The sequence below is a fragment of the Phoenix dactylifera genome, chromosome 18, assembly GCF_051530095.1.
Source record: "Phoenix dactylifera cultivar Ajwa chromosome 18, Ajwa_hap1_PhDact_Kaust_v1.1, whole genome shotgun sequence".
NCBI classification, from domain to species: domain Eukaryota; kingdom Viridiplantae; phylum Streptophyta; class Magnoliopsida; order Arecales; family Arecaceae; genus Phoenix; species Phoenix dactylifera.
The window spans coordinates 20,719,144-20,741,195 of record NC_143207.1 but is presented as its reverse complement, the minus strand read 5'-3'; the positions used below and the strand labels follow the sequence as shown (position 1 = coordinate 20,741,195).

The 22,052-nt window shown below is 45.2% G+C and overlaps 1 protein-coding gene across 2 annotated transcripts; it reads right to left on the bottom strand.

The window, feature by feature from the left end:
* Positions 1–796: 796 nt before the first annotated feature.
* Positions 797–13,423, bottom strand: LOC103709375 (putative inactive receptor kinase At5g67200). Of its 2 annotated transcripts, none has more exons than XM_008794674.5 (2): positions 11,686–13,423; positions 797–1,625 (listed from the first exon to the last, which is right to left on the bottom strand). In XM_008794674.5, exons 1-2 carry the CDS (start codon positions 13,187–13,189, stop codon positions 1,069–1,071), a joined length of 2,061 nt encoding a protein of 686 aa, XP_008792896.3. In that variant the 5' UTR covers positions 13,190–13,423; the 3' UTR covers positions 797–1,068. The 2 variants fall into 2 exon arrangements, with proteins under 2 accessions (XP_008792896.3, XP_088570376.1); XM_088714250.1 differs by lacking the exon at positions 797–1,625 and adding an exon at positions 2,324–2,428 and having other exon boundaries at positions 11,686–13,332.
* Between the last annotated feature and the right edge of the window lie 8,629 nt (positions 13,424–22,052).

Genomic DNA, 22,052 nt, shown 5'->3' with positions numbered 1-22,052 from the left:
GCTGAGAATAGTTCGGCTTTCCAGGTTACGAGGCATGCTCGGTAGAGCACCCTGAGTTTGAGAGTCGGGACGTACTACTAAAGTAGACGCCCTGAGCTTGATCGGGGTACGTCGCCGAATATTGGAGACACCCCAAACTTGGTCGGAGGAGTCGGCGAATATCTGAAGTCGGTGGAGCTTTTGGTGGAGTTCGAAGTTGAGCTGACTCAGAGCCGAAGTGAGTATTCAACCAGTTGACATTGGCGTTTATTGGGCCGAAACTGGACGACCTTTTAGCTGTGAGCTGGACCATCCATTTTGCCCCCCACCAGGGATAATAATATGTTCGGTCTACTTATGGATGTCACATCCAATGTCTGTTTGATGATTGAAAAGAACCTAAATTTGCGAACCTACATCAGCATTGTTACGTTCAAATGATTGAAGGCAACCTACATTTCTTATGGCAATGTATGCTTGGGAATGATGGGTTGGGCAGAGGCCCCATTATCGGGGGATTGGGAGAAGCGCCCCATTATCCGTGCTTCGGTATTCTCGAATCTCGCCCGTCCTAGAATTTTGAGATTGCACCTTGTTTCCAGATCTTTTGGGTGCTGATAAAATTTAAAGATTTGTACTGAGATTTCCCTCATCCTTGTACTTTCCCCCTCAATGAACGACTTCGATGATCTCCGCCCGGAGGTAGCCCAAACCAGTAAATCTGTTTCTGGTATTTTCTCTCTTTGTTTTACTGATCATAGATCTAGCATCTTGGTACAACAAGCATCCACCTATATACCACCCATTTATACCTTGCTGCCACGTAATTGAAAGTAGTTATATGACAAGTTAGCTACAGATTTAGATTGTTACTGCATCTGAGCAATCACCTCGACAAGTATTACCATTACATTCAAAGCTTTGAGCACAACAGCTAAATAAACAGAGGCAAAACCAAATAACCCAATTCCGAAATAATTTTTGCTATGGCCTTACACACCAACACTACGGACTTGCTTATTTCCCTTGGAGTAACAAGAGTAACACAACTGAGGTGGTCCATTAGATATGGATCCAGCTATTCTAGATTTAGGAAATGCAGGTCGAGTCACTGTCGTTATCGCCAGTGTCTGCTTCCTTCACTTCCTGAATCATCTTTAGAACCTGCCATGTTGTTGGTCGACTCTCCGGTGAAGACCGAACACATGCAGCTGCGATGTCAATGATCATCATAAGCCGTTCATCGTCAGTACCTTCATCTTCCCTCACTGATCGGACCCAAACAGGCAGATCTGTTGCAATTAGGACCGTGTGCTGCAATGGAAGTTTCCCAGTCAGAAGCTCCAGCAGCAGCACACCAAAAGCATAGATGTCTGACCTTGGTGTCAGCCTTCGATTGGATTTCCGGGTTTCAGGTGCTCTGTACCCCGAGTCATCCTCACCATCTGATGGCTCCACAAGAAATGAGAGGCAGTTGTCTGCCAGGCAGGCCTCAAAGTCTGAACCAAGGAGCACGTTGGAGGACTTGACATTGCCATGAACCAGACGTGAAGCTTGATGGACGTATGCAAGTCCCTGCGCAACATCTTCTGCTATCTTCAAGCACGAGGTCCAATGAAGGGGTTTGGCGCGCGTTGATCTTGAACCTACAGATATAGAATAAAAAATTTTAGTTTTCCTGGAAATACAAACTGTGATGTGCAATAAAATATGAATATAACTGGAAAAGAAATAAATCTTTTTTTTTTTCGGTTTACTTTTGAGAATATTTCTTTTTTATTTAATGGTAAGTATACATACTGCAACTTGGTAGCATATGATTTTTAAATAGCTCAAACCTTGGTTTATAACTTATTGTCCTCATGTATAACTTCTGGACTGAATGCACGCGTGTAGCTTATCCCATAATAAATAGTAGACTCCATGCTGCATCTTGTACTCTCCAAATCCTTGCAAAGTTGAGTTTAACTAAATAACTTTTAGTTAGCATCTGCTCCCAGCTAAATAGACAATAAATAATACAAGATTCTTCAAGTAGGGATGATCAATGATTCATTGAGGTTTCGAGCACACTGCAGGTACATCTACCCTTTTGTTATTTGTGTATGTATGCAGCAATCCTACTGCACTAACATGAGATCTTCAAATCTGTGTCCAGATATACCACTGCTCAAACTCTCTCTGTGCATGTCATCTGTATGTAAGCACCTAGTTTTGAGACTTTCACTGTTAGCTTATAGAATAAATCACTCAGATGCTCAGTGGCATATTTATGCTTTCTTTTATGTTTCAGCACCATCTAATTAAGAAGCAAACTGGAAGTGGGCATAAGGTAAATACATCCAGTGACTAATGTTCTTACTGCTCTCCTTTCAAGCAACTCTCGGTCGCACTGACTCAGGTGTTCTGCCACTCCATGGTTTTAGGGTCCTAGTTCATTTAAGTCAGTCTGTACAAGAATCAGAAACAGTGTCAGACCATGCATGGAGGGATAACAGAGTCGGAAACAGACAAGAATCGAGATAACAAATAAACCAGTTATAATTAAATAAAAACTAAACTGGAAGGATTTGAACTCATGACCTCCAGCAAATCTGGGCTCTAATACCATACTGATTAACATTAGGTATAGTTGTCTTCAGTACACCAGGAGCTGCAAACATCATGTGTATGGAGGTTTATACACAATTCCAGATGTTTGAATAAATAATAATCAAGTTCCCGGATGCATCAAAAGTTGGGGAAAAGTTTTCAGACTTCTAATTCCAAAGTATAATAAAACCAGAACGCCAAATATTTAATGGGTAAATACCCTAAATGGAAATACTGTTCCATGGGTTGAACATGAGCTTCCTCTAAACCACGAGCCTCTGGGAGAAGATTCCTGGTAATTAAAACCTCAAAACTCTATATCATAAGTTCTTTTTATTCCTGTTCATGCAAACACTAAAGCGCCTAATGATCTGACAGTTTGCTTCATTTCCATTTTCTTCATGTTAGCAGAAGATAGTTCATGTATGTCCTGGCAACCATCTGTGAAAGATTTACCACACTTCTTTCCATCTGAAATATTTCATGCACTAGAATTTTCAAGTCCTCTTTGGCAATCAATAAATACCTAATAATATGTTATGCATGAACCATGAGATTATTAAGATGTAACAGCATTTTCTGCATACTTACAAAGGACTGGGAAACATATATTATCAATTCATCCTACAGAGCATATCTGCTTAACCGAACTTCACTCTGGATGTTATAGTGCTGCTAGCAGGCTAATGTCAAATTGATGCTATGAACTGTGGACAACACTTTGTTACTCTCTCTGTATGACACCCAAATGCTTCTCCCATAAATTTCATCTGTCACCTCTGGCAACATGAGATTAAAGACAGGCTGCTGAACAAGTGTCATAGTTTGGTCCTAGATCTCTGCCATCCCATCATCTCCCTGAACGAAAACCTACCTTCCTTTAAGTTTCACTCCACTCCCTTATTGTTTCTATGAGGGCCCGTTCCATTGACCGGCCCGCACTTTCCTTGGGCCAGTGGGCCGGCCCGAAGAGGCCAGGCCCAAGGCCCCATCATGCCTCCTAGCACGAAGCAATAGAGGAGGAAGACTCATCTTCTTCCTCCTCCGAATCCGGCGTGAATCAAGGACTCCTAAGGCAATCTCAGTTCGTCTAGGACTCGAAGACCTCACCTATTTAACCTCCCCACCGCTCTTTCTCCTCCACTGACGATCATCGAGCTCCCTTCTCTCTCTTTTTACCGTCGAAGTTCGCAGCTGCCTGTCACTGTGCCTGCCAAAAATTAAGACCGGAGAGCTCGCCAGAGCCGAGGTAACGCCCCAACCTTCTTCCTCTCTTTTTCCTCTTCTTTCTATGACCGACATCATGGTCGTTAGTTGAGGAATAGACCGAAAATTGACCAAAGACCCTGTTTTATTTCCCCTGTTTGGCCGAGTTGTTCTTCCTTCTTCCGAATGCCACCGTCATCGGTGTTCGTCGCCGAGGGCTTTAGCCCTTCCTTGCATCGGCCCCGAGCCGGAGACAGACCTCAACCGTTGGTGAGAAGGCTGGGAATCCAACAACTGAGCCATGACCATCCCCCAGTTTGACCTTGTTTTTGGGTTGATAGTCGCCGGCCGCCGCTGCCGCCGGCCGCTGCCGCCGACTGCCCTCTACTGGCCACCACTGCCACTTGGCCGAATGACCATGACCACGGCCGCCACCAGTCACCTTCCTCTATTTTACCAAAGAAGAAAGAAAGAAAAAAAGAAGAGAAGAGGAAAGAGAGCCATCCCTCTCTTATTTCTCTCTCTTGTTTCTTCTCTTTTCTCTCCACTCTTTCTCCTCTCTCCACTTTCTCTCTCTAGAATGTCCAATGAATCTAGAGTCGGATCATGTCGACCTGATCTATGAATCCGAGTTGACCTCTGAAATGAGTTCCTAAACTGCCCTCGTGCCCGGACAGCCTACTGGATTGATCACCCTAGCCCCGTTGAATGTCCTTGAACCTTCATTGATGAACCATGTAGATTAACCGAGGCTCTGATCGAGTCCATGCCCTATGATTTGTTGATCGAATCACTCAGGCCTGACCCACTTGGAACTCCGAACACTATTACCCGATCAACCGTCTTCTTTTTATTTATTTTAATAGAAATTAATATTGCTTTTAATATTTTTAATAGGGTTAACTAAATCACCTAGTAAAATTTGATAGCTTAAAACGAAAGAGATAAGTAAATCTTAAACTCCTTACTAGTTTTCGAACTTGTAGTACATCTTGCACTTTTTATGATCATGTCTTCCATTCATAAAATCTGCTTGTAAAAATATCATGTTTTTCTTAAAACTATGGATCAACATATATGTTATGAAAACCATGCTTTATTATGAAAAACAGTTTCATGAATGATTTGATAAAAATAATTTTGTTATGAAATATGAATATGAACATGCCATTTAGTATTTTTCATATATTTATGCGTATGTTTTACGAAAAAGATATAAGTATTTGAAAAGCTCTTAGATAGCTATGTATGGCCCTCATCGGGTATAAAGTTCGTAAGAGCCCTCGCCAGCGAGTATAATAGTTGCTAATGGCCTCGCCAGCGAGTATAATAGTTGGTAATGGCCCCGCCAACGGGTGTAAAGTTGACAGACTATGACATACAGTTGATTATGGCCCTATCATGGGTATAAAATAACTGTAGTACAAATATCTATGAGCAATATTTTAAACTATGATATGGCTACATGGCAGAAAAATAATTCCAAATTGACTTGCAAAACGAATTTGAAGCTATGTTTTTGAAATATAAATGATTTATGCATTCATGATTTGTTTTAAATATATTGTACTATGAGATGCTTATTTTGGAATATTTGTTATTTTTCTTAAATGATGCATTAATATGAAAAAAGTTGTGCTTGATTCGATAAGATAGTGAAAGGTTTACTTATTGAGGTGTGTCGTTTATATACCTCTTTTTATTTTTCTCTCTCCACGCACATAGGATTAGTAGAGACAAAGGTTGGTCCGGCTTGGAATTCGTGCTAGCAAGCTTGGCGATTTTGTAGAAGAATTTAACTATAAATAGCTAATGATTTTATGAATGTTGAGGGTGATGGGTTTGGTATTGAGTTTGGATTTAGATGCTCTGAACCAATATTGATTTTTATTTAATAAGTAATGAAATTAGATTCCTATTTATTTTATTATATTTGAGATGGATATGAAAGCTAAATGTAATGTTGACTACATGTTATCATAGGCAGTACCCCTCGATTGCATAGCCATGTCATGCTCTGGATCTAGGGCGTGATAGTTTCTGTTGCCATACTCATTGTGGTCATTGAAATTGCTATTGATGTTCCGATAATTCTGGTTCGTATTTCTCGACACATGAGAAATGACTTCAGTGGCAGCAAGGCAATATTTGATGAAGGACTATATCTTCCTCAAGATCTAATTTCATCACAAAATGGTCTACAGCCCTAGCTAAAATCCCTACAAGTCAAACATTCTACAACATCTTTAGATAAAATGTGGCATTCTTATCTTGCAATTCATGATATCAAACCAAAGCCAACAAAAGAAAATATGCCATGTCAAAGGGACTTGAGAGTTTTCGGGGTAGAAAACCTATACCGAGGTTACATTTCTTCTCTTCCCCAAAGACCTCTTCAGAAAAGATAGCCCAAGGCAAGTTTCGAACTCCAACCAGATCAAGAAATCAAGATTTATGGAATTAAGACCGTGTTCTCTCGGCTTTGCATGTAATTAAGAGATATGGTCAAGATATAGCTTGTAAACTAGAATCATATTGCTAAAGACAAACTTATGTACTCATAAATCACCAACAAATTCCTTACAAATTGCTAATCATAAATGACCGTTTATTAAAAGCAATAGAGATTTTCAGCAAATTGGAACATTTGCTCTTCCTGTTTAGATACAAGATTACTTTTTTGTGTAGATTTAACAATAATAAACTTAGCTCAATTGTCCACTTCTATTTTCACTTACTAAATCATCTTGCCATCCTCCTAGGATTTAGGAACATTGATTTGTGCATTTCCCTAAAACCTATGTCATCCCTTTCTTAATCCCTCTTGGATTTTTCTCTTCTTTGTTTTGATTTTTGAGTAAAGGCAAAAACTGTTCCTTCAAGAAAATCCAAGTATAATGCAGGAGGGTCTCCCTCACTTTCCCTTAAAAAAATATTAAAAAAAACTTGTCTTTCTTTGATTGTCTAAGTATACTCACAAAATAAATCTTAATTCAAAGATGACTACCAAAGCAACAAACTTTTTATGTTAGCTAAGTTGAATTTTTCAAAGTTATTAAAAGTTAATTCTTGTCAAAAAAACATACCTATGTCATGTTTAAATTAGCCTTCCAAGGTTAATCCCCTCATTTAACTTATATTACCTCAAATTACACTATCCTGACTAATTAAACTTGCATGTCAACTTAGTCCAACAAAGTGCCTACTCATTTTCTCCACAGACAATGAGCTTCACCTGAACCAGGAGTCTGTAGGAGAGATTTCCTAGTAATTAAGGTCCCCTGATTCTACAAATGAAAACCATAGATCAGCTCACTTTACCCTTGTTCATGAAAAAATTAAAGGTCATAGTGATCTGAGAAAAATTTAAAGCTCATCTTTGTGAACATAGCTCTTGTATCTCTTGGGCATTATTTTGTGAAAGATTCAACAGATTTCTTTCCATTCAAAGATTTTTTGCACGAGAATATTTAAGTTTGTTGAGAAAAATAATTAGTGCCCCGTAATATGTAAAACATGAACCTCAAGATTATCAAAGACAAACAGTACTGTGTGCGCACTTCTGAATTAAGGACTGGGAAACATATATTACTGAGATAGAGCATGTCTATTTGAATCATCTTCACACTAAAAAGGTACACTGCTGCTACCAGGCTAACATTAAGTTGATATCATGAAGTGCCATGTAGACAGCACTTTGTTTGCTCCCTCAATGTGACACTTAAATGTGACAGAGGAGCAAATAAGCTAGCAACCGTAAGAAGCCACTTATAAAGCTCGGATGATCAGCCCGGCTCCAAAAGAGAAAAAAGGAGGCCCAAATGACTCAAAGGCATCAATGTCACATGTTCACATGGCATGGTGATGATTGATCAAAAAAAACTGTAATAAAGAAAATTGGTTGAATTTATCAAAATCTAACATTTTTGCCATGATCAATATTTCAACACCTCAACTCAACTCAGCTTAGCCTTAATTCCAAAGGGGTCAGCTACATGAATAGTTTTCCTCCATTCCACTCGATTTAGAGTCATACTTTCTGAAAAATGTTTCGATATTAAATCCTTCCTTGCTACTTCATCCCATGTAAGTTTCGGTCTACCTTTACCTCTATTTCCTTCTACATGTATCAAGTCACTCCATGTTGGTACATCCCTCAGTCTACACTGTACATGTCCAAACCATCCATGTCATCCTTCTCTCAATTTGTCCTCAATTGGTGCTAACTTCACTTTTTTATGAATAACTTCATTTCTTAGTCTATCTTTTCTTGTATTACTACATATCCGTATCAATATTCTTATTTCAACAACATTCTCATTCCAATCAAGATTTCAACAAATATTCTAAATTTATCTTTACTCATAATTGGTAGAAAAAGAAATGTCTAAGAGCCATAGAGATGTTAAAAAAATCTACCATTTCTTCCAGATTTTAAATCTCGCTATTATCATGATCTCTTGCCTCTTTGAGCAGATTTTTGCAAATCACTTGGATATGAAGTACAAGCTAATTTTAGAGGCATGAGAATCAAAAACATTATAGGAGCAAAGTCAAACTTTATTCTCATTTTATGCTTTAGGCACTTTGGTGATGATCTCTTAATACAAAAATCAAATAAATTTTAGGAGGGATGGGGCTCTTGATACCTGTGAATACCCATCCATTAGCCTTTTTGGGAGCAAGTAGAATGAAGATCAAGGAAATTACTGCTAAATTCTCTAATATGAGTTGATTGTTGTTTTGATGTTTGTTCCTCCTATTTTGACTATATAGGTTGTTGGAGAGATTTTGTAGCTTTGCTTGTTGAGAAGGCCATGCTTTTACATAAAAAATGCTTTATGTCAGCATCATGCTCAGCCATATAAGATTGATGATCAGTTGTTGATAGTCTCAATTGATCCTAGATTTTGCCTATCCATCATCCACTTGGAACTAGAACCTCGCTTCCACCAATTTTAGAACTCCATTGGTATTGTTGCTTTTGTCAACACACTCAATATTTTTATTGAAATTATTATCGCAATCATTCTAATTCTTATAAAATTTGGTGGAAATAATGAAATATTTAAAAAAGGAATATATCTTCCTCATGATCTAATTTCATCTCAAAAAAGTCTAAAGCCCCAGCAACAACTCCTATAGGTCAAGCATTCTACATCTTGTGTATTGCATGACATCTGTACCTTGACTACTCCACACTAAACCAAATCCAGGAAAAGAAAATGAGCCTATGTCAATAGGATCAAAGAGCATTCAAGGTAGAGTAAATTTTCTTCCCTCTCCGGAAATACTCTTCGGACAAGATGATCCAAAACAAGTTCAGAACTCAAGCCAAATCAATAAGTCGGAAGTTATGACATCAAATACTATCCTCTTGGCTTTGCATGAAATTAAGAGACAGCGGATCATAGGTTCTAAACTAGGAAGCCTAACGTCGGAAAGATGTTGAACTTAGGCTAAAAACTCGAAGAAGGAAAGATATGTCGACTCAACCAATTGTAGTGAGGTAGAAACCCCATTATGCAAGGTGTTAAATTGAACAAACTGTAGTTGGAAGAGAAGGAGGGGGGCACTCTCTTCTAAAGCCAAAAAAACATCTTGGCGAAATACTCCAAGGATACAACTCTCACATGCTCACTCGTAAACCCTAGAAATCTACCAAAAGAAAGAAGAGAGAGAGTAGAGAGAAGGCAAGAACAATTCTCACAAAAGAATTTTCACTAATCAATAACTCAAGTATCTCTATTATGATTGCAAGAGGAGCCCTGATGTGGGTATATATAAGTAGTACAGGAAGACTCTTTTCTTCAGCTTTCCAATATGGAGGATTCCAAGTCCTACCCTAGCTCAAAGAACCCTAGCTACAAACTTTCTTAATAACATCAAAAGTTCTCAAAAAGAAAGTTCAAGAAAATCAAACTCCCTAGAAGTAACTAACATCAAACTTTCCTATCAAGACAAGACCCATGTTAGGTTCCAACACCTATGCGGCCAAGACCCATAACCCATGCTACAGCACATGCATCCTAGGCACTCCAACATCAAAGCTAGTCTTAGAATAAGATGAACACACATCATATATCACCTAGACAGATCTAATCATAAAATGACTATTTAATAGAAACATAATATCTCTTATATGAACTGAATTTTAGTCATAATGTTTTGATCCAAGATTACTCACTTCTGAAGATTTAACAGTAAGAAACTTATGTCCAATGGTCCATTTCTATTTTTCACTGACTATATCATCTTATTATCTTCTTAGGGTGAGAAATGTGCATAATTGCATTTCCATTAACCTCTCTGATCATTTCTTTCTATTGGCTTCTTTGTCTAATTTGATTCTTGAAGCAATACAAAAACAAAAGTTTTATGAATAAATCTTCTATAAAAAACATAGGAGGACATCATGTCCCCAACGAGAGTAGCATAGACGCTTATCACATTGATATTGAAGAAAGAAGGTTATCTCACTATCTATCTTGCTTAATCTTGCTAAGTATACTCCTGAAACAAACCCTATTCCCAAAATAAACCCCCAAAGCAACAAACTTTTCATGTTAACCAAATGAACCTTCCGTAATGATATTAATGTAAAATTTTTCTCAAAGCACATGGCTTTATATCTTGGTTCAGTTAACCTTCCATTACTTTTGACTATCCTGACCAAATGACTTGTATATCAACTTAGTCCAACAAAGCACCTCCATCTAATAATCCTTTGACGATGGCCAGTCATTGGTGCCGATCAAGAGTATCTCCCTCTTCTTTCCACAAGAATCTCTAATGCCTGCAACATAATTGCTTGAGGTATAATGACCTTGCTCTTGTTCACTTGTCTATCGCCTTCCCTGAAGGAACTCGCACAGCCTTGTTCCCTCCATATTAAGTTGCTTGGGGAGCTGATATAAGCTTCAAACCCCCTCTATGTATAAACCCCTTGGCTATTTATCCATATATGTTGCTCTGTAATTGTGCTCATTTACTTGAACATGGTTCGACCATCCAGTCCATTTTAAAGTGCTGCAAGAAAGCCTCATCTTTACATACCATCAGCCATATAATACTAGAGGTGCCAGACACTGTATTCTTGAAAAAATATTTCACATCTCACGTTCTACTGGCTTAATTCAGTTTGTAAGTCATGGTCTCTACTAACAGTTTTAGCTGTCAAAAACTTCAGACATCCTAAAAAACCAATAAGCTACCTTCTTTTTCCTGGAAAAGAACCTGCTTGTCATGCTTAAACCCAGGACATTATACCCTAGTAACTTATCTGAGTAGCTGCTCATGGAGGTGACTGAAGCTTCAATGTCAAACCTAGTACTGATGGAATTAGCAATTCCTAATCAGGTAGATCTATCAACCTAATATTGACTATAAACATAAAAAAATGCAGAGAATCTATCAGTTTAGTTTTTACCACAGGGATTTCCCATCCTATATATCCTGATTGTTATGGGTGGGGGACACTCCGATCCCTTCTTAATGCCTCAATCTTTTGACAGTAATCAGCCAAATGACCTGTACACTATGGACAGCTTTGACCCTATTCCTATTCAGACATATAAAGCCGAGCCCCAAATGAAAAAAAAAAAAAAATCATGAATCGCTTCTTCCCCCGTAAATATGTTTTAGAGACAGATGGGTCATCAGCAAATTAACGTCATTTAAAAATTTAAATATTCAATTATTTGCTAATTTTGGTGAAAGAGTTACTGTCACTAAACTGTACTGGGAAACGCAGACATTAATCCTTGCGAACAAGTTAGGTCAATTTTATGGGATCTGACATTAAATTAAGAGATGTCCAGTAACTCCAATTGTTGAAATCTAAAGAAAAGGAAAAAGGAAAAGAAAAGGATGCGTCGAGGAGGTAAGAAGGCGAGGCCGGAAGCCTACCATGGATTAGAGAGTAGAGACTGCCATTGGGCTGGTAGTCATAGACGAGCAGCCTCTCCTCCTTGGCCTGGAAATACGCCCGCAGCGGTACCAAGTTGGGGTGGCGCAGCCTGCCCACCGCATCCATGTGCCGCTCGAACGCCTCCTTCCCCGTCATCCCCATCTTGGATGCATCCAGCCGCTTCACGCTCACAATTAACCGGTTATCCAGCACTGCTTTGTAGGTGGTCCCAACGCTCCCCCTCCCCAACATCTCGGCAGATGCCCGCATCAGCTGCTCCAGAGTGTAGACCTGCGCCTCCCCGGCGCAGAACACCAGGCACCCGCTCTTCCCCAGCTTCTTCACTTTCTCCTCCGACATCGCCGCCGCCGCCACCAGCTCATTGGCCCTGCACTCCATCTCCTCGGCGTTACCTTCCACATCCATCTCCAGAGCATCGGCGACGGCAGTACCTGACGCATTCTTTTCTGGTGTCAGCATCTTCCCCTGCTTCATCCTCTCCTTCTTCTTCTTCTTCTTCTGCTGCTGCTGCTTCAGTGCTAGTGAAACGCCCACCGCTCCGATTACGAGAAAGGCACCGGCCAAGAACTCGATCACAACGACAGCCCTCTTGTGCATCTTCCGAGATGACGACTCCGAGCCCGGAAGGAGAAACCCTGCGTGCTGCCCTCCCAGCCCGGCAGCGGCAGCTGGGGACGGGGCGACCGATGGGCCGCCGCCGCCATGAAAGAACTGGAAATGAGAGCCGCATTCCTTGCGAACGACCTCGCCGCAGAGCCCGGGGTTCCCGGCGAAGGCAGACGCATCGAACGTGGAAAGGGCCGCGGTGACGGGCACGGCGCCGGAGAGGTCGTTGCTGGAGACGTTGAGGGCCTTGAGGGAGCTCTGGTTGAGGGGTGGCACGGAGCCGTTGAACCGGTTCCACTCGAGGTGGAGGGAATAGAGCCGGTCAAGGGAGGCGAGCGCCGGCGGGATGGGCCCGGAGAGGTTGTTGTGGGAAAGGTCGAGGGTCCGGAGCCGGTGGAGGGAGAGAAGAGACGCGGGGAAGGAACCGGCGAAGAGGTTGTGGTCGAGGAAGAGGGCCTTGAGGTTGACGAGCCCGGAGAGATCCGGGATGGGGCCGGCGAGGGAGTTGGCCTTGAGGCTGAGGATACGGAGCTGGTCGAGCTGGGGCAGGGTGCGTTCGGCGAAGGTGCCGTTTAGGCCGTAGCCCTCGAGGACCAGCCGGATCACCCTCCCCTTGGCGGAGCACCGGACACCGGCCCAGCGGCAGGGGTCGGCGGAGCGGTTGGCGGGGTCGGCGAAGAAAGGGAGGCGGTTGCCAGGGTCGGCCTTGGCCTTGAAGGCAAGCAGACCTTCCGCGTCCGACAGCGGCGGCGATGGGATGCCGAATGCCCCCCAAGCATTATTATCATGATTATAGGAGAGGAATGACGGCGAAAGCAGTAGCAAGAACAATAGCAGAAGGAGAGGGAGCTTCTTGCCGTTCCCAGGCTTCGGCATTGCTGGGGAGGCAGCAGCAGAAGCTGAAGGCTCGATAGGCCTTGCTGGTTTTTTTTTTTTTTTTATACCTTAAATTTCCGCTCCTCTCTCCCTCCCTCCCCCTCTGTTTTGCCCGGCCTGGAAGGAAGTGGGTGAGAGGGAACAGTGAGGCATCGGGGCGGGCATAAGCGAACAAAGAAGAGCGTGGACGGGCAGCAGCTGTCTCAGAGAGCGTCGCGTCGTCACGTGAACACTGGAGAAAAAGGTCACCCGGGAGGGCCGCAGTTAAAAGACACCCAGGCCACACAATCGCGCCCGTGTGACATAGTGTACGCGGCCCATGTTAATCGGGAGGGTGCTGGCCTGGGCATGTTGCGGATCACCATGCGAATCTGTTTTTGAGGAAAAAAATTTACGGTGTTCATCATCATCATCATTTTCCTTACACCCTCCAATAGGGACTAAATAATAGTTTTTACGATGGCATGAGAGGGAGTTCCTTTTGGTGGTCCTCAACGTAGTGTCGCGATGACAGAGACTATTTGAACCTTCAACAACAGGTGCTGCTTTTTAACGGTTGATGCCGCTTCCACGTAGAACTTGATGTTGCTTTTCTTTTTAATACAGAAGGGGCCAAAGGCCCGAAACAAAAACACAGACGGAAAAAACAAAAACAAAACAAACAAACAAACAAAAAAAAGCAAAATTAAACTCCAATCTCATCAGTTCAAATCAGAGTTCTTATTCTTCAAGATAATATAAAGTCGGAGGTAAATACCAACCCCTGCTGCAAGCTAATAGAGATTCGCCGGACAATACACGTACGGAGAGGAGAGATGATATCAGGAAGACAGAGGCGCTTTCGTACGGACTGCAATGATGATTCAGGATGCATTTGGTGGACGATTCAGACCAAAATAGCAGACGACGGACCCTCCTAGATATTCACGAAGATATTTGCATGTGCAACCGAAATTATCAGAAATCCGAAATCCAGAGCCCCCATCACACATAAAATTAAAAATTTGAATGAATCGAACAATACCTATTCTGCTCTATTTTTATATTTCAATTTATTTAAATATAAATAAAAACTTAAACATCTAATTAATATCTACTATTTAAACTAAACAAAAAAAATATATCTAATTAATATTTATATTTATATTTATCAAATAAAATAAATATAAATATGGATGTTATCGGTATCCTATTGGCATCTAAATCTGGTTTCAATACTCCATGGAACACAATGCATGGTGAAAACTGTAACACATCTCGGAGCATATCCGGGACTAGGCATGCATGATGGAGGGCGAGAAGCCAAGATCCTCTGTCGTATACACGTCACAACGAATATAGAAGGTTCATTGCTCGACGTGGGATCATCTCTTGATTCTCGGCTACCCGACCCTCCCTGCGCTAGGAGCTAATCAGCTCCGCAACGTAGATCACCGGCACGCGCAGGACTCAAATCCGATTCAGCCACGTCCTTCGCAATTGCCACGGAGATCCAGAGGCGTCCGTCGGATCGATCCAGCTCCAGAGGTGGAGTTTTAATTTGGTCGGTTAAAAACAAAGAAAGAAAGAAAGAAAGATTCCGGTTACTTTGGAAATAGGATCTACGTTGCGCCCCACCTTAGCAGCCAACGGCAGCCTGGCAGATCTCCACCCCGCTCTTCCTTTATCTGCCGGCGCGTGCTCCGTCGTTTATTTTTTTTTGGTGAACTGCTCCGTGGTTTATTATTTGTCATCATTTTCTACGGTTTGTGTTCTGTCTTTTTCATCCTATTACGATCGATGAAGTGAATTGGGAGCTGTAGGCCTCCCCCTGAATTCATCGTACCCTTGACTTTTCCCGTTGGGAGATGAAGAATAAGCGAAGGAAGCTGGCCATGTCTCCTGGCTGTAAAGTAGCGGGGGCGCGGGTGGAAAGGCAGGGGCTATCACGTGGAGTGTGGTCTCTTCTTCACCCTCGGCCTCAGCCGCTGGGTCATCCCGACGGGAGAGGAAATGATATAAATGTTAATAATGTTGCCGATACCACACGTTACTTCTGGACAAAACCATGAGTACGCAATGATCCGTAGAACGGTAAATTTTGCTGGCCAAGATCCACAATAAGCACCGACCAAAAATAAATAAATAGCAAACAAATAATAATATGTGAAAGAGAATTATTTTTTATTATTGTTGCTGGAAATTGGATCCGGGGGCGACCAGTGGCTGAGAAGGAGGGAGCTCCGGCAAGAGATGGCGGGTGGCGGTCCGTCGGCGGGCGGCATCCTTCGGGAGACCTGCAAAAAGCCGGTGGCCGGGGTTTCCGGCGCCGGCACCGGCCCTCCGATGCTTAAATCAGAGGGGGCTAATATATGTGTAAGGGGAGAGAGATTATCCTCTCTAGTTTTGTAGAGTCCAGCCCCTTTCTAAGAGAGAGAGGTTTTCCATTTATAGGAGGGATACAGGGTTACCTGTGATGTGACCGGACGAATTAAATGAGTTACCATCATGATTGAGTGTGGTCATCTGAATTAATGCGTTGCCGTGGAGGACAGAACTGGAGTCAATGAGTTGTTGTGGGTGACCGGACATAGTTGAGTGAGTCAATAAGTTGCCGTGGATGGCCTGAGATTTTGAGTAACCCAGAAATCCGTGGAGACCATATGCATTAATTTTTGACAGTCGTAGCAGGGTATGGTCCCTGGTTGATGTGTCGTGGTGTGGCCAACAAGCAAAACATGGTACGGCGAGACTGGTGCAGGGCGTGGCCGCAGCATGTGGACGACGACCTCGGTCTTCTGAGCTCGGCCTGCATGAGCTCGGCTCGGCTTGCATGAGCTCGGTCTGCATGAGCTCGGCCTTCTGAGCTCGGTCTGCATGAGCTCGGCTCGGCCTGCATAAGCTCGGTCTTCTGAGTTCGGCTTGCATGAGCTCGGCTCGGCCTGCTTGAGCTCGGCCTTCTGAGCTCGGCTCGGCTTGCATGAGCTCGGTCTGCATGAGCTCAGCTCGGCCTGCTTGAGCTCGGCCTTCTAAGCTCGGCTCGGCCTGCATGAGCTCAGCCTGCATGAGGTCAGGCTTACTGTCGGATTTGGGTGCTTTAATTGTACTTATGGGGTGGTCCATTTTTTCCCCCAACACTACCCCCGACTTCCGAGTTCGAGCTGCTTTTTGGCTCGGGTGAAGGAAGTAGTCCAGTCGTCGATCGTCCTGTAATATAGCCAAATATCTATGGAGATATATGTGCTAAGTAGGGTGTGTTGGGGTATGTGGAGACCATTGGTGATGAAGAGAATTGAAGGAGAATCAATTCTGCATAGTTCTGTCTGGCAGACTGCCAGAGTCGACTCGAGCTACAGTCGAGTCGACTCGGAAACAGTCGAGTCGACTCGAGGCCCGTCGAGTCGACCCGGAAGGAGAAAAGCCAGAAGACTAAGAAAAACCATGTTTCTGTCTGGACTGTAAGAGTCGACCCGAAGGTTGGTCGAGTCGACTCGAAGTACAGTCGAGTCGACTCGAGCTACAGTCGAGTCGACCCGAGATCGTGCCAGTTATACTAGGATTTGTCCAGACGTGCCCGAGTCGACTCGAGCTCGCGGGAAATCATACGGACGAGTTTCCTTTGGTGTTTTTTGGTGGCGTTTCGACGGCTATGATCATCTGAAGGTCTTGAGACTATATATAGGACTCATGAGAGCCCTAGGGTATGTGATTCCAGTATATTTTTGAGAGAGACTCTTATTTGTTTTGTGAGGCTAGGGTTCTAGAGAAGAAGAGGATTGGGATCCTACTTCTTGTGCAAAGAGAATTCTATGTGAATCTCTTGTAGAGCGATCGCTTGTGATCATTCTGGTGTGTGCTATCTCTGTAATCAGTTCATCCTAATTGAGATTTGGAGCGGTGGAGGACGTAGGCTACTTGTAGCCGAACCTCGTCACATCCTTGTGTTTGCTTTTTTATTTTCTTCCTTCTTCTTCCTTTGGTTTGATAATCCGCTGCGGTGCTCAAGTGTTTTACCCTATTGATACCAGGGATAATCTTTTGCCCTTCGTAGCGGAGCGAAGAGGTGATCCTTGAGTCCGGTGTCGAGGGAGCGAGAGAGTGCTTATCCGTTTATTCTCTCTTTACTTGTCCGACGTTGGTGGTGGTGCCGGTGTGAGTGGGTTCCGGCATTGGTGCTGCCAACAAGTGGTATCAGAGCTATTGGTATTCTGCGATGGCGGATGAAGGGAAGTTGCGAATTGAGAAGTTCAATGGCACGAACTTCGGGTTTTGGAAGATGCAAATAGAGGATTACCTTTACCAGAAGGATCTCTATTTACCTCTTGGAGGTAGAACGAAGAAACCAGAGAAGATGCCCGATGAAGACTGGGAGGTCCTCGATCGGAAGACGCTCGGCACCATTAGATTGTCACTTGCATCCCAAGTGGCATTCAACATCAAAAACGAGAAGACGATGATGGAGTTGATGGCAACATTGTCGCGGATGTACGAGAAACCCTCAGCATCAAACAAGGTTGTTGCTGGAAATTGGACCCGGGGGCGACTGTCGGCCGAAAGGGAGGAGCTCCGCTGCCTGAGTGGCGAATGGCGACTTGTCGGCGGGCAGCGTCCTCCTGGAGACATGCAAAAAGCCGGTGGTCGGGCTGTCCGGCGCCGGCCCTCCGATGCTTAAGTTAGTGAGGGATCAATGTGGGGGAAGAGAGAGAGCGAGAGAGAGAGACGGAGAGTCAGGTCCCCCCTAAAATGGAGGAGTTCCCTTTTTATAAAAGGGGGGGGGGGGGCAGGTTACCTGTGATGCGACAGAGCAATTGGCTTGTCGTACAATTGTGCATTAATGCCCGATCGTGTAAATCAATGCTGTTACTGTAGGAGATTAGGCCGAAGCTCGAGTCGTCGTGGAGTCACGCCATCATTTGTAGCTATGCGGGTTTGCCGTGAGAGGCTCGATGTCCGTAGTCGACGGAAGCCATACTCTTTAATTGTTGAGTAGGCTGAGGGCCTGCAGGTGCCATGCGCTTTGATTGTTGAGGGAACCGGATGTCCACAGGACCCATACACATTCATTGTTGGCGAAGACAAAACATGGCCTTTCGATCGTGCTGCAGGAGGATGTGATCTCAACGCGTAGGTCAGACGTCCTAGGGTTGGTAGGGCTATCTGGATGTTGTTAGGCCGAAAAAAGGGGGGGCGGCTCGACCGCCTACGGGTCGGAGGGGTTTGCTCGGTCGACCCCTGCTCGGAGGGGTCTGCTTGGTCGGCCCCTGCTCGGAGGGGTCTGCTCGGTCGGCCCCTTCTCGAAGGGGTCTGCTCGGTCGGCCCCTGGGGTGGCGACATTTCCCCCCAACACTACCCCCGACTTTCGAGCTCGAGCTGCTCGCAGGTTCGAGTGCGGGAAGTGGTTTCGGTTATGTCAATATGGATTAGGGGATTTTGAATTATCGCGCATTTCGAGGCATTTTTAATATGTGGCATCTCTTTCTCGGGAAACGTTTTATCAGAGTACCTTTTCGTTTTGCGAAGTGTCCTCGCGTCGTGGGCTCATGATGAGACCACACGATCCGACGAGACGCTTCTGTATTCGAAGTGTTAGTTCGAAATTGAATGCAGCGCCTTAATTTTCAGGTTGACGCGTGTCATGATCTGAGCGGGGAGCGGTGCTCCACTTTGCAGATCTGGTCCGTCAGAGGGGTATATATATATATATATATATATCCCTCCTAGGCTGTCTCCTCCCATTGTCTTCACCTCCTTCCTATCTCCTTCCCAGTCCGAAGCAGCCGATCCTCCATTATCTTCGGTGAACTCCAGAGGTGTCTTTTTTATCTGCCCGGAACCCCTTCTTCCTTCTCTCTGCTCCCTTCTCTCCTAATGGGTCCCCGTCCGAACGATATCGAGTCCACAATGAGTGAGTTAGAGGTCGAGATGGTCGAGGAGTGGTTCTTTCCTCGGCGGGGGTTTCGTTTGGAACCCGCCGGGTTGGGGGATCGGGTAACGAACCCCCCCTAGGTCGGATCGGAGTGTATCTGGAGGCACTCTGGGCCGGCCTACGGTTTCCCTTCCATGGGTTCGTGAACGAGTTGCTTGTGGAGTACCAGCTGGTCCCGGCGCAACTCGCTCCGAACGCATGGAGGACGATCGTCGGATTCTTGTCACTGTGCCTGGCGTATGAGATTCCGACCTCCGTGAATGTTTTCCGGCGACTTTTTATGTTGAAGTCGAACCCGGGAGATGGAGAGTGGCTCTACATTGCCCTTCGGGCGGGTCGGCCGCTCTTCCAGGGCGCTCCGTCATCCATTCATGACTGGAAAAAGAAATTTTTCTTTTTAAGTTCCGAACGGACGTGGGGGTTTGACCCTAGGTGGAGGCCGAGCCGACTCAGGGCTGTCAACAAAATCCCTAGGCTTTCTCCACGCGAGCAGAGGGTCCTCGATGCCGTTCGCAGCCTTGGGGACGGTATTCTTCTGAGTGGCCTCATAAGCGAGGACGCTCTAGTGAATGTAGGCCTGAGCTCGGCGCATCCTCAGGATAAGGACAATAGGAAGCCTCTTTTCCCTCTCCCTTTTTTTTTATCATTCTGCGTTCTAATCCTGCTCGTCCTCGCAGACATCGCAAAGATGGTAACCAAAAGCGAAGCTCTGTACGCCCGGTTCCGGAAGAGAGCTGCCGAGCTCGGAGGGGAGCCGCTCGAACCGAAGAAGAAGGCAATGGTTTCTGCTCCTCAAGCCGACCCCTCTGAAGCTGCTAGGAGGGGTGGTCCGAGCTCAGAGCCCGGAAGCTCGGGGGGGGGGGGGGGGGGGGGGGGCGACCATGGCGCTCGCGTGCCCGGCGCCGCTCTCACAGATCCCTGGTCGGCCTCCCACCCGACCCGAGGGCTCGGCATCCGAGCCGGGCAGCAGCCAAGGGGCTGCGAGGCCGCCTTCCCCAGAGGCGACGAGGCCCAGCCTCCCCGACCCGCCGGAGAATGAGGGCCAACAAGAAAGACGGTCCTATGTTGTGGAGTGGACGGTGTCCGAGGGCGACTCAGCCCTCGAGAATATTGAGACGGCGCGGCAACTCTTCCGCGTCGCACTCCTTCCAGCCGATAGGGCGAAGATTCAGGCCATGAGCCTGAACCAATTTTTGGAGTCGGCCCGCCTCTCCGCTGTTCGAGTAAGTTTTTTTTTTTGTTTACTGTCACTTATTCCCTACGTCTTTAGCTCTGGTGCTCCAATTCTATTTTCGACCTAATTTCTGCCTTGATCGCAGCATCTTCACGAGGTCGAGACGCTGATCACGCTTGGGGCGGATTACAAAGAGCGGGCCCGTCGGAGTTCACGGGCTCTGGAGGAGGCCGATCGGAAACTGGCGGAGCTCGAGCTCCACAAGAAGGAGCTCTTGCTCAGAGTAGGCACCACCGAGGATGAAGTCAAGCTCCTATCGATGGCGCTTGATGAGGAGAAGGCCGCTCATACTCTGGCCAGATCAGAGTTGCGGGCCGCCGAGGCTCGCCTGGCCGAGGCGCAGTCTCTGCTCGCTATCCACAAGCAGAGAGCAAAAGAAGCAGAGCAGAAGGCCGAGCGACTCGAAGCTCGGGAAAAAGAGGCCCAAGAACGGGCTCAGGATGCCGTCCGACCCTTCCGAGAATCGGAAGAGTTTCGAGAGCTGCTCGAGGAGGAGGCCGTGAACGGCCTTATCCAGGGGTTCAACGACTTCCGCAATCAACTACGCTAGCTTTGCCCCGATTTTGATCTCAGTCTACTCCAGCCCGGAGCTGGAGTCGAGGGCCTCATGGAGGAACCGGTCGAGGCGACCGGAGAGGCAGCTCCGGAGGCCTCTTTGGATGGGGCTGCTCGGGGAGCTACTCTCGAGATCGCGCCCGGGGACACTGAAGGCGGCGAGCCCAGGGCAACCGCTGAAGGGGCCGAAGCCCAGGGCGTTGAAATCGAGCCCGTGGAGACCTCGGCTGGTGATGCCGCGGCAGCTGCCTCTTAATCTTGTACCTTTTCTTTTCCTTTTGTAACAAGAGGTCGGCCCGTGTCTACCGCACGGCCGAGACTTAATTTTGTATTTGGCCCTCGGGCTTTTGAATGAAAGCATTCAACTTTCGTTCTGCCAATTCTGGTTTATTTTTTAGTTAATGTTTGCCAGGGCTTTGCTGCTCGGATTCCTGAGCTGCTAAGGTACTTTAGATCGAAAGAATGCCCGAGCTTGCTGAGCTCTTGGATTCGAGTCGCCGCGGGGCCCTGCGGCTGGGGCCCCGAGCTCCACGGCCGTGAAACCGTCCTAGGGTTCAAGTAGGCGTGCTCGACCAGATTTTAGTCCGTAATCGGCTCGGCGGGGGACCCCGATATCGGCCGGGGTACTAAAGTATCCAACGTGAAAATGAATGGGACGTGCGTATCGAACAAGACATAGGCGCCAATCAGAACGTACCTTCTCGGGGCTATATGCCCCGTGCTGCGAACTGTTCGTCATGGAGGACGGCCCCAAGCTTAATCCGAAGGATGGGGTCTGTTGTGCGGTTCCTGTTTACTTAAAAATACGCTAAACAGATCGTTGTTAGAACCGACAAACAAAGTTTAAATTAATTTAACTATTACCTGTTCTACTCGAAGAATAGAGGTTGTAAGAGGTCGATCCACAGATAGGCGATTGGAGTTGCAAAAAAATTAGAACGTTCACTCGGATTTGAAATCGATTTTTGAATGATAAAAGAAAAACATTACGTCGGGGATGTTTGAATGATTCTCTGGTCTACCGGAGAATGTTTTCTAATTGAAATTAACTGAAAGACAGGTACTTAAATTCGAGGATCATTTATATATTTAATGAAAAAGAAAACTCTGGCATAAAATGGATGAAAACAGTGCTAGAAATATTGAAGACTAGAACATCGATTGCATGA

Bases quoted from the DNA above. Each gene is read 5' to 3' on its own strand.
- LOC103709375 (XM_008794674.5), bottom strand. From the start codon at position 13,189: ATGCCGAAGCCTGGGAACGGCAAGAAGCTCCCTCTCCTTCTGCTATTG. The intron at 1,626-11,685 runs GTAGGCTTCCGG...CTATATCTGTAG, and splicing joins TCTCTACTCTCTAATCCATG to GTTCAAGATCAACGCGCGCC.